The 13,055-nt window shown below is 36.4% G+C and overlaps 1 protein-coding gene across 1 annotated transcript; it reads right to left on the bottom strand.

The window, feature by feature from the left end:
- Positions 1 to 2,229: 2,229 nt before the first annotated feature.
- LOC145771078 (uncharacterized) lies at positions 2,230 to 9,962 on the bottom strand. The gene is made up of 2 exons (XM_082582821.1): positions 7,969 to 9,962; positions 2,230 to 2,344 (listed from the first exon to the last, which is right to left on the bottom strand). The coding sequence occupies exons 1-2, from the start codon at positions 9,960 to 9,962 to the stop codon at positions 2,230 to 2,232; spliced, it is 2,109 nt and encodes a 702-aa protein (XP_082438947.1).
- Between the last annotated feature and the right edge of the window lie 3,093 nt (positions 9,963 to 13,055).

Raw genomic sequence — 13,055 nt, 5'->3', positions numbered from 1 at the left:
TCCAAAAAAAGAATATTACTAATTTCGGAGCTGGTATACTGTACAAGTCCCCGCCATCCCTTGACAACTCATGACAAAGAGGAATTGACCAAAACATGTGGATTGAAGTGTGTGAACAGTAAAGCAAAGATAAATTAGTTTCACTTTATATGTTTGGTTGAATCCTGTCTTTGTCATGAGTTACCAAGGGGGGGGGGACTTGTATACCAGCTCCCTAATTTCCTGTTGACTTCTTAAGCAGGAAACTGCCCGATGTACAGTAGTCTTTTGATTGTTTCTAGCTGAAACAAGCTTATTCACAGTAAAAAAGAGTAAACAGATTTATCTGATGATCCTGTCTTTCAAATTTTCACAAAAACCTCGCTCTTGTGTTTTGTTTTTATTCCTGGCAGTGATTAAAAATTGAATTCACCCAGACCAAAATCAGCCTGAGCCAGCAAAAACAAAATTTGAAAGGAAAATCGTCACGCTTTTTGAGTATTTACTCATGCGTGATAATATTTTCTAATAATGTAGTTGGGAGACAAGAGACGAAATCTCATCAAAACCTAATTTTTCGTTATTTTTTTATTATATCATCCAGGTGTTTCATTTATTTGCTAAAAAAAGGAAGTAATATTTGACAGAGGTTTATTTCTAAGAACTTCTTTAAGAAATTTGTCTTATTGTAAGCTTATGGTATACAACAAGGTGACTGATAATATAGCAGATCTGAATTAATATCTACTTGTTTAAGATTGGTTAAACTGACAAGCGTGAAATTAAATTTATTTTTATCAGTTGAGAGATGAATATTTTGATTTTAGTATTTTTATATTGAGTTATCGATAGGTTATAAGCCACAAACTTTTGATACCTTACTGTTGTTATTACTACACACATTGCCTGAAGAAGAAAAATTAATTTTTGTAATAAATAACTCAAACACAGGTGTGGTGCCGGATAATAATAATGTTACCTTTATTTATTGTCGTTCTACAGCTGCTAGGGTCTTTTAGCGACAGGGTTTATTGTAGTAAGCGGCACAGTTTTCCTTGCAGTGAACGGCAAAGTAACAAAAGGAAAACTGGAAAAATAACTAAAACGTAGTTTGCCGATGCATGTGATTTTTCACATCAAGAACACGGAAGAAGCTGACTCGATGCAGGTGTAGCGCCAGAGAGCTCTGTCTCTGACGTCACGCGCTCCACGTCACTAGAATTGTATTCCAGAAGATTCTGGCCCTTGAGCGCATACCGCGAACTGCTCTTCACGTCTCAAAAATTCAATCTAGTACCGGTAATCAACCTTTTGTAAGGCGCCTTGCTGAATTCCAACTATAGTTTATCGATCCAAACTAGAACCTTTCTTAAGAAGCTTAAACCATGATTCTATATAATCAGTATTATTGTTGCTAATGCTTCTACTGCTGCTGCTGGTATAACGTTTTTAGATCAGTATAGTATTATGTTTAAAACTTGTATAGCCTAGTATGATTTTGGTGCAGCAGTAGCCTAATATGATTTCTGACTCAATTCTCAAGTCGATTCCGGTTGTAATCGAGCTAGTTAACAATGTAGAAGCGACAATAGATTGTATCCAGTTTTGGTGGTGGAGCATTAGTCATTCGGGTGTTTTTCTTACTTTTTGTGTTACTGGATTCTATTCCTTGCAAGCATGGGCGTCCGCACATAGGGGCAAATGGGGTCAGCTGACCCCCCCTGGAAAATTGTTGGATGAAAAATGAAAAAACGAGAACATGCAAAAATAGGCAATTTTCTGAAAGGGGGGGGAGGGGTGAAGGTGATACGAGTGATGACTGGCTGGTCAAGCTCTCCGATTGTGATCATCACCCTTCTTCGGGAGTATCCCACTTCCTCTATTAATTTACGAAGACACCTATACGAGCTACCCGTAATCGCAAAATTCGACAACTTGAGCTCCTGTACTCTTAGAACTACATTACTAGTGCGGGCACTGGCTTTATCTCACATATATCTGAAGAAGGATAATTCACAGTTTCAAATAAAATCATCTCGTATTTCGTGAATTCAATGAAGCTGCACGTAACATTGAATCATACAGAAAAGAACAATCAGCCACCAGTTTGGTTAATCAGTTCTTGAATAAAAAGTGAAGTCGACGTGGGTCTTTGCCGAATTTTTCGATGACTTTTTGGATGAACAAATTTTGTCTGAGTTTATTCGGCTTCTGTGGACACTCATCATACACAGCCCGGATAGCCTGTCGTCAGACATAGTTTATCTGAGCCATGTTTTGACCCTCCTCATTGTGCTGAATGATCTTTCTACCGTACAAGTAGTGGCGGGGAGGGTCAGTAATGTTATTATCGCTTGACGTACAGCTGGAAAAAGTTTCATAGTTTTCACCAAGTCCACAAATTCCAATTCTTCCTGGTTTTCGGACTGAGAAAATTTTCCTTTTATGGTTATGTCATACCACGACATGGCGTCCTGCTGAAAATTGTCAAAGTTGTAGAATTGGTGTATGGTTTTGACCAGAGCTTTGTACTCTGAACGGTCAATTTTCTCCATCTGCGCTGGATCTGGATGCAGTCGGTATAACATGAATGCCGCATGTTCGTCTCTGAGAAGCGGCTTTTCAGAGACTGGATTAAAGAGTCCATGTGAGGAACGTAGGCCTAAATGAAGCGGCGATAGTATTCCTCACTGGTGCCACCAGTAGGCTATTTGCACTGAATACTTGACGCTAATTTTCAAATTTGCTGTTGATATAATCACAACTCATAACTTTTTTCTGTGTATGGTTGTAAAGATTATAGACTGCCAAATACTATCGCGTAATTGAAATGCTTCTTTTTCTCTGTTCTTACCTTCCTTTGCTATCTCTTCTTGGAACTACTAGCTACTAGCAGTCAGTCGCTGCGGAAACCACACAGTTATGACAAAACAAAGTGCATTATTACCCCAAATGTATATATTACACACAGTGATGGGCATTATCGGCGATAATTTATCGGCGATAATTATCGGCGATAAATTTTTATCGCTTATCGTTATCGCTTAATTATTTTTTCAGTTATCGTTTATCGTTATCGCCAAAGGCAATATTTGATTATCGCCGATAATTAATCGCCGATAAATTTTATTTCGGATCAACACACAAGTGGAAAGATCATGAAAAGTAATATTTTTATTAGCCACCTAATTAATGAAACTAAAATTAAAACCAGTTCTTCTTCAGTGCCTGAAGTGTATGTGCACAGGTCGTTGTCAAGGGAGGGGGCACGCCCCCCTGCAGCGACAGCCCTGACAACACAATAATTTTTAGTGTTGCAAATTGCAATGCAATGAAATGCATGCAACAAGTCTCTTGTTGTTTTGCTGCAATCGGCAATCGCGAGTGAATTTTACAATTAAAATGTAAGCGCACAGACAGTCCAGGTTCCTTTGAAGCGAAGTGAAAGAAATTGGCAAGTGGTTTGTGAAAGTGTCGCAATACGAGGCCGCTTTTACATCGGAAACATGGTCTTTCGCGCCACCTCACGATCAACCATCTTATTTTTGTGTTTTCTTTTTTCGTTGGAAGTGTTAGTTTTTAGTAATTGTCGTAAAAAAATAAAATCCCTCTCGTCAAAACATGAAACTTACCGTACTGTTTTAAGCGCATTAAATCTTTAGATGAGTAGATTAACTAAAATTGCAAGAACTTGCCTTGAGACGTGCGGTTACGTCACAAACTCAGTTTAAAAGACAAAGTTCACACACAATAACAACACAAGATCGGTTATAGACTATAAGATCGATTTTTTTCTAGCTTGGCGATATAACTTTAATCCAAAAATAATAACCAAATTCGTAAGTGCCATTTAACTTAAAAAGTTAACCCATTTGTGCCGAAAGTGAAAGTACTTAAAAAAGATTTCGGAAACTTTAAATATTGCATAATTACAATAGGCCTATGACCTAAAGAACATAGCCTATCACAATTATTTTTTTCCTAATTGTGTTTGTACTTTTTGAGAAAAAAGCCGTCCTATATATAAGACGCTAGGCAAATCCGTTATCAAATTTCACAAGTTTCTTGTGCGTAATGCTTAAGCGTTATTACATTTTACTTATCGCTCAAAGTGATAAATGAGAAATCTCTTGTTCATGTCTTGTCATGTCATTATTGTCATCGAGCATTTTATTAAAATGAAAGTTTAAAAAATATGAAGATGAAAATTAGCAAAGTAACACAATATCACTGAAACAAGTCATTGTGGAATAGGCTATGATATTGCTGGAAGCATTTGACATGCAGACCGACATCACATTTTTTGCATATTGTAGTAGTTTTTGCATGACAATAGGCTCATCGAGTTGCGTGGTAAAATTATGCTAAATACAGTATAACTTTTCTCATTTACCTATGCGACCTAGCCTACCTCAATCAAATATTTTTATTCCCACTAATACAGTGCCTATATTGTAATTCTTATCTCAACAACTCAGCGTTCTGCCATTGCTTTAATGATGGTGTTCACAAAGAAAACAAAAAAAATTATCTGAAATTATCAGTAAATTACGATAATTATGTTATTGTTCTTAAACAAATACGACTAATTTGACAAGCTTGATGGATTTCACAGTAGCCTATGCACATTTTTACTACCAATAACGCTTAAGATTACCGATAAATTTTCAAGCATTTTGCGTTTTTTGGAATTTTTTCAATTATTGCTGACTTTGCTGTAAACAGCCCTTTAAGCAGAAAGCAAAATACAAAGTTTGGAATTTTTTATGGTATTTTCATTTGATTTAATTATTTTTCCTACTGCACGTAAGCGGCAGTGTAACTCAATTGATAAAAGCATCCAACTGGTATCTGAAGGTATAATTATAAGCACGGCGGTTACCTCAGTGGTTTGATTCTGGATCAAGAGGTTGAAGATTCGATACCTACTGCCGCTGTTGCGATTCTATTCATGCATAACTTACAAAAAGTTTTGTCCCTTTACAGTAGCCTATATTATGTTCGATTTTTCGTCGTGTTGATGAAAACAGTTCGTGCTGCATGGGATGGGGCAGCGCTAATCAAGAAAAAAAATTATCGTTATCGGACATTATCGGCGATAATATAATTTATCGCTTATCGTTATCGCTTAACTTTTTTTTGATTTATCGTTTATCGTTATCGCTTTAGGCATTTTTCGTTTATCGATTATCGTTATCGCTTAACTGAAAAATGAGTTATCGCGCCCAACACTGATTACACATTACGCAAGGTTCACTTGAGCACGATAATAGTACGCAATAAAACGATTATATAACTCTGATAATTTTTGCTCTGGCCAATTTTGATAAAAATCAGTACAAATGTAAACACTGATAGAAATGATGAATTGTCTGGATGGTGTAATATAGTCAAATTTTCAAAAAAAATTTGCGTTTGGCCGAAAGGGCAGAGTGAACCCACCTTGACCCCCCCTAACCAAAAACCTGCGGACGCCCTTGCTTGCAAGCGCTACTCAGACAAAGACTAAAAGCAATAAACGAATACACTTGTAAGCAAGCACTATTTGGTTGAATTTGAGTCAGTGAATGATACAGCAGTAAAAACGACTTCGTGTCCGATTATTCCTTACCGACTTCGCCAGGAATGTCGCCGTCCTACTGATGGCTATGTATGAGCGTGTATGCTGAACAGCAGCGTCCGCTACACAGGCATGGAGGAACCACGTAGGCCTCGTGGGCCTGGACCCACCTACTTTATTTTCTGGGTGTGCCTGGCCTACCCACTTTTGAAAACCGATTTTTTTTTTAAAGCTAGAGAAAACGGCAAATCACAGAGGGAGTTCCAAAAAAAGGTCTTCATTCATTTGATACACACTAGTTTGATCATTATCTTTGATAGTTCAATGATGAAATCCAATCTTCAAACTTTTCTGTTAACCACTATTGATGGGAAGCACTTGTGGGTGTAGTTGCCTGTGATTGGTGGATCAATCTATCAATCATCATACGGTAGGCTACTGTAATTATTCTCTATGGTTGAAACAATGATATAATTGTTTAGATCATTGAAGTGATTTTAGTCTCACTAAAATTAATACAGTAGGGCAGTAGGCTATAGGCCTACTGTATGGTAGCCTACTGTATTGTTTGTATCTGTCTGACAACTGAAACGAAGAAAACCACATCGTTTTTTGCCAAACGGTCTTTAGACAAGTCCAGTTTCGAAGAAAACCCGGAGGAACCTCTTTCTAAAAAGTATAACTGTGTGTGTATTGAATACTGAAAAGTTCGGGTTTTCATCAGGACAATTATCGTTTCTAGCACTAGTTACAACGTTTATCTGATGAAATTGAAAGTAAAAGTAACAACAAACAAGATTGATTGATTGATTGATTGAATTTTTATCCTCGGACTGGGAAAGCTTCTTGCAGAGCTTAATCCTGGCAGTTTCACATACTTGTAGAGGCTTATTGCTTCACTGACGTTTCGCGCACCATTTTCTTACCTTTTCAATCGCACTGCAGTATATAACCTTGTGAAATTTTATTTTGTATGTTATTCGCTCTGAGGATGCGCATTGTCATGGTGCGCGAAACGTCAGGGAAGCAATAAACCATCTTGCTTCTTGTTACTTTTACTTTCAATTTCATCAGATGAACGTAGCAACTAGTGCTAGAAACGGTGTGTGTGTATTGTTGCATTTTTATTTGTGTGTAGCCTTTTTATTTGTGTGTAGCCTATACATCGCCATGTTTTGTAAAGCACTTATATAATACTGTATATAAATAATTATATAATTTATATATTAAAACAATTTTTTTTTTTTCATCATCAGAAGGTCTTATTCAAATAGAATCTATTTGAATAAGATTAGATTAGATAGATTCTATTTGAATAAGACCTTCTGATGATCCGTTAGGTGAAACAATTTGCAAAGGCTTCAGATAGTAATAACTATAGCCTACTTGATTTAGCAAGGTCATATAGCAAGATATCAGGACAATAGATGGACTAAAAAATTAACAACATGGACACCACGAGAAACCAAAAGAAAAAAAGGAAAACCAAAAGTGAGATGGAGGGACGACATTGACAAACAATGCAATACAACCAATTGGTACCAACTAGCACATAATCATGTAAATTGGCATGAAAAGGGGAAGGCTTACGCTCTGCAGTGGGCTCTCACAGGCTGAAAATGATGATGATGATGATCTTCTTTTATTGTCGCACTTGATTCCAAGCATCGACTGCCTCGTGTATGAAAAGTTTCCAGGATTCTCTGTTGTTTGCTTTGTGTATTAGGTGTATGTTGGTGTTAGTTTTGTCGGTTTGTTGGTTTAAGTATGTTAATCTTTGTCTGCCTTGGGCACGCTTCCCTTCAATTTTGCCTGTGAGAGAGAGATGTTCTAACTTTCCTTTTCGCAGCACGTGTCCTAAAAATTGAAGTTGTTTTTCTTTGATATTTTTTAGAAGATTGTTAGTTTGTTTGACTTGATTTAAAACAATTTGGTTGCTTTTTCTGTCAGTCCAGGAAATCCTCTGCATTTTTCGGAATGCCCACATTTCAAACCCATTTATTCTTTTATTAATTGATTTGGTAATTGTCCAGGTTTCTGAATTATATTTAAAAATTGGATAAATGTAACACTTCAATACTCTGAATCTGGTTGCGAAAGATATGTTCTTGTTGCATAATATTGTTTTCATTTGCTGGAAAGAGGCTTTTGCTTGAGCAATACGTATATTGAACTCTTTATCATCTTTGGCGTCCCAGTTTATTGTTGTTCCAAGATATCGAAAGCTTTTTACTTGTTTTATAGTTGTTCCGTTCATTTTAATTTGACAAATTGGAATTTCATTTTCTTTTTTCTTTGTGATTACCATCGTTTCCGTTTTCTTTTCATTCATTTCCATTCCAAATTCTTTACTTCTTTCATTTACTTTGTTCAACAAATTTTGTAGTTTTGCTTCCGAATCAGCCACCAAGACAGTGTCATCAGCATACCTCAGGTTATTAAAGTTACTTCCCCCAACATTTACGCCAGCTTCATCATCAAGACATCGGAGGATGATCTCACTGTATAATGAAAAAAGGCTTGGAGAGAGCACGCATCCCTGTCTAACTCCTCTCTTGATGGATATCCAATCGCTGATATTGTGATTTATCTTTATTGCTGCAATTTGATCAAAGTAAAGGTTTTGAATAATACGTAGATCCTTGTCATCAATTCCAATGTTATCTAGCATCTCCAGTAATTTGGTATGTTTTACTCGGTCGAAAGCTTTCTTATAATCAATGAATGCGATGTACAGATCTTTCTTCATTTCAATTGATCTTTGAGCGATATTTTTTAATACAAATACAGCATTTCTTGTGCCGCGGTCTGGCATGAATCCGTACTGTTCTTCAGCAATTTCATCGTTGATTTTGTTCTTGATTCGGTTCATGACAATGCGTAGTAAAATTTTTGTAATATGTGATGTCAAGCTGATTGTGCGGTGATTTTCACATTCCTTTGCTCCCGGTTTTTTAGGTAATGCGATAAAAATTGATTTGTTCATGTCGGTAGGCATCTCTCCTGAATCATATATGTTATTGAAGAGTTCATGCAATGCATCCACACCTACATGTTCCAGTGTTTTTAGCATCTCAGTACTGATCTCATCTGGTCCCACAGCCTTATTCAATTTAGTTTGTTTTATGGCATGTTCAATTTCACTTTTTAGAATATTTGGTCCTGACATTGGTTCACTGAATTTGAAAGGTTTTACAGTTCGATCTGGATCGTCATATAAATCAGATAAATACTCTTGCCACCTTTTCTGTAATTCATTTTCTTCCATTAGTATTTCACCTGTTTTACTCTTCAAAAATCCTGACTTTGACGTAGAATTGTGCTTTGCAGTTAACGTTTTGATTCGTTGATGTGTTTCTCTTGGGCTGAGATTATACAATTTTTCGATTGATGTGCACTCGTCATTCAAGTATTTTTCACAGGCTTTGTTACATGCTTTCTTTATTTGTTTGTTCAACTTTTGGTATTCACTTTTATTGTGTTTCTTTTGCCTTCTTTCTTCCATCATTTCTAAGATTTCTTCTGTCATCCAGTTTTTATGTCGTTGGTAATTTATTTTAGGAACTATTTCATTGGCTTTATTAATCGAATCTTTGATAATGTTAAAATGTTCTTCCGTGGTCGTCGTTTCAGTTTTGTTTTCGGTATTACTACTTGTCATTTGCATTGTGAAAGCTTGTTGGAATTTCTCTTTAATAGTTTTGTCTTCTTTACATGCGTTCCAGTTGAAGTGAATAGTTCTTTTCTTCCTTTTCAGTTTTTGTAGTCTTAATCTGAATTTTGCAACAACAGGATTGTGATCACTATCGCAGTCTGCCGATGGGAATGCATTTATATCTAAAATCGATGTTCTAAATTTCTGTGGTACGATGACGTAGTCAATTTGATTACGTGTTTGGTCATTTGGGCTTTTCCACGTCCAAAGTTTCCTGGGGTGTTTTTCGAAGCAAGTGTTTGTTATGCATAATTTATTTTCTTGGCACCATTCAATTAAGGTTGTCCCTCTTTCATTTTGTTGACCGAGTCCGAATTTTCCTATACACTTTTGATCGGTATCGATTTTGCCGACTTTCGCATTAAAGTCTCCCATAATTATTTCCAACTCATTATGTTTACATTCTTTCAAGACTTCATTCAGATCGTCGTAGAAACAAGTGATCTCTTCATCTGTGGAATCTGAAGTTGGCGCATAAACTTGTATTATACAGAGATTTTGGTGTACATTTTTTATTTTAACCATCAAAATTCTGTCAGAAACCGCACAGAATCCCATAATATTGTTTGCAAATTCAGGATTAATTATAACTCCTACTCCCCTTGAGTGCTTATTGTTTCCAGAATACATAATTGTGTAGCCATCTTTATTTATTCGTCCGCTGTTATTCCACCTCATCTCTGATATGCCTAAGATTTTGATATCCATTCTTTTCATTTCTTTAATGATGTTGTCTAATTTTCCTTTCTGATACAATGTTCGGACGTTCCATGTTGCAATCTTAAAAGTTTTCTTCTTCCATTGTTTTCGAATATTTTGCTTCTGTTGTTGGTTTAATTTATATATTATATAAATAAAAACAAACTGAACTGAAATGCGTTGCTCAATTAAGCGCACACCACGAAAACTGAACCATAAGTTTTGGTTGTTGTTGCGATTTATTTGTTGACAACATCAAGCGCTTCTCCAAGTTAACTTTTGGATGGACAAAACTTAAGGGTCCGTATGCTTGATATGCTTGGGATCTGTAAGTTCATATTTTTTTAAATGTGGTCAGTGACCAAATAAAATAAACACCAGAAGCTGATCATAGAACCCACAAGGATGAAAGTAAAGCATGAAATGCAAGGAAAAAAATGTGTGTTTCGAAAAGGTGAACAATAGCACAATTATCAAAAAACAAAGAGAAGCATGAGCTGTGATAAAAGCATTTTTAGAAGTTTTTTTAGAATTTTTAGAAGCAAATTTTTGAAAGAGTGTGGGTTTTGACTACCAGAAATTAAAAATTGTTTCTTGCAGATTCTATGGGCAGGTTTTAGTATTTACCACCAAATAAATTTGGAAAGTACTGATCTCAATCTTCCAAATATTTTCGTCACGGAGGGTAAGGCAAAACCAACCATTCGTGACAAAGCTGTAAATGGACTGGAACTATTGTTTGTTTTGCCACTTGCTTTGCTGCAATGATGCAAAAATTGTAAATCAACCTTTTGTGCCATCCTTGCTGATCGCTATTTACGAGGCCTACATAGCGACTTGCTTTGATAAGTTTTTGATTTCAAAGGTTTTGTTTGACTCCATTGCCTTGAGTAACCTATTGTTATTCATACTTGACCTTTAGATAGGTACGTAAATATTATGTAGGTAGGCTACTGTAGGTAGGCTACCTGGTAGATTGCTTGTGCACAGTTTTTGATTAAAATGTAAGCAGCTATTGTTGAAAGAGATGTTTTTTTGTTTGTCTTTTAAATATGGCTCGAAAAATAATGGAAAACAAATACACACAATAATCGGCTTGCAATAAAAAGGGGAGGAAGTACGGTACTGAAAAACCTTGCTGAATAAACATGTTGCGTATCGGTAGTCTAGCTTGAAAAGCTAAAGCTCTTTGAAATATCATTGCTGTAGAATGAAAACATTTTTGGACTACAATTGATTGAATCTTTATCCTCGGGCTGGGAAAAATTCTTTAAGAGCTTAGTCCTGTCAGTTTCACATACTTGTAGATGTAGACTGTAGAGCAGTGGTTCTTAAACTGGGGGCGTGCCCCCCTTGGGGGGCATGTGAGGCTCACAAGGGGGGCGCAAGAAATTGAAAAACTTTACATAAATTATAACTAAACATGTTTTCACAACTACGCTGGACACTGTGGACAGTCAATTGCAGAAGATGACACTTTGTGTTGCAGTGGCACAGTGTTCGTAGAGCGTGTTATTGTCACAATGCACATTCTTTGTGATGTTTTTTTAGACGTTGCTAAATGTTTGCGCGACACCTTTCTCGTAACACAACGGCTTGCTGACACAGCAGCCTCGAGCTTTAGTTGTAATAATAATGGCAACAAGTGACAGAGGCTAGAAGTACAACAGTATCCCCAACTCGGATAGTAGGCCTACCATGCAAAAATTATATTTTTAATTTTAGCATTGATTTAATTAGGTTTATTTTTAATTAATCAGTTCTATTGACATAAAATGAGTGGGGAAAAAGAAAAAGTATGATAAAAATTATCTGAAGTTTGGCTTTATAGATGCTGTAGTAAATGACCAAGTTGTACCACAATGCGTCATATGTTTTTAAAATCTGAACAACGACGGTTTGAGACCAACTTGTTCGCAGCGTCATCATGAAAAAAAAAAACACCTTGACTACCAAAGTAAACCTTTAGCTATTTTCCAATGCAAGAAAGACTCTTTGAAAAAAATGAAGATTGCAAGTAGCGAGTGCTTTCGCCAATCGTCGTCAGCAGAAGTTGTAAAAGCGTCTTTCAGAATTTGGCATCGTCGAGTTGGCCTACCTCGTGGACATTTTCGAAGCCCTTGATAATTTAAATCTGCTCCTGCAGGGCAAGAATACAAATCGCATCAAAAATTATGATACCATCTATGCTTTCATAGCAAAACTGGGGCTGTGGCATCGACGAGTTCAAAAAGGAAACGCAGCTTCATTTTCCAACCTTGATACTGTCCTTGTGAAAACACCAAATCAGACTGAAGGTATCCACCCTTCGCATTAATGCAACTTACCTGGAAATAAATTGCTGTTCTGCTTAATGTTTAATGATTTTGAAACAAGGTGGGGCGCGAATTTTGTTAGAATTGTAAAAGGGAGGCGTGTCTCAAAAAGTTTAAGAACCACTGCTGTAGAGGCTTTTAACCACTGACACAGGCCTCGTGACCAAGATTGACAGAATCGAGTTTTTGATTGTTGAAGTGTTGTTGGCCGGAAATTATTCCATTTATTAGATGCTGCTGAATGGGAGCAATCCTTAACATGCGTTGCTTAAGCACACTCCAAGAGTTGAACCAGCATCACCATGCTGCGTTACTTATATAATAATATTTAAAATAATAAAGCGTTTAGTCTAGTGTACGATTTAGGTACTGCATTGAGGACACTTTAAGGTCAAAACAGTGGCATCCTATCTGTAGTTACATTAAATATAAATATTCTATACTGTAGTATGAGTAAGTTTCATCATCATCATTTTCAGCCTATGAGAGCCCACTGCAGAGCATAAGCCTTCCCCTTTTCATGCCAATTTACATAACTATGTGCTAGTTGGTACCAATCGGTTGTATTGCATTGTTTGTCAATGTCGTCCCTCCATCTCACTTTTGGTTTTCCTTTTTCTCTTTTGGTTTCTTGTGGTGTCCATGTTGTTAATTTTTTAGTCCATCTATTGTCCTCATATCTTGCTATTTGACCAGCCCAGGATCATTTTAGTTTCTTGATTGTGCTTAATATATCTCGTAATTTCGTTTGATTTCTGATCCATTTGGCAGTCTTTTTATCTCGCCG

The sequence above is a fragment of the Aplidium turbinatum genome, chromosome 5 (assembly GCF_918807975.1).
Source record: "Aplidium turbinatum chromosome 5, kaAplTurb1.1, whole genome shotgun sequence".
NCBI classification, from domain to species: Eukaryota; Metazoa; Chordata; class Ascidiacea; order Aplousobranchia; family Polyclinidae; genus Aplidium; species Aplidium turbinatum.
Note: the sequence above shows the minus strand (reverse complement) of the source record. Positions and strands in the feature narration are given on the sequence as shown.

What these genes read in the sequence shown, in the direction of transcription:
- LOC145771078 (XM_082582821.1), bottom strand. Translation starts at nt 9,962, where the DNA reads ATGGATATCAAAATCTTAGGCATATCAGAGATGAGGTGGAATAACAGC. An exon ending in AGTAACTTTAATAACCTGAG is followed by an intron (nt 2,345 to 7,968) that starts GTATGCTGATGA and finishes AACTTTTTCCAG; the next exon opens with CTGTACGTCAAGCGATAATA.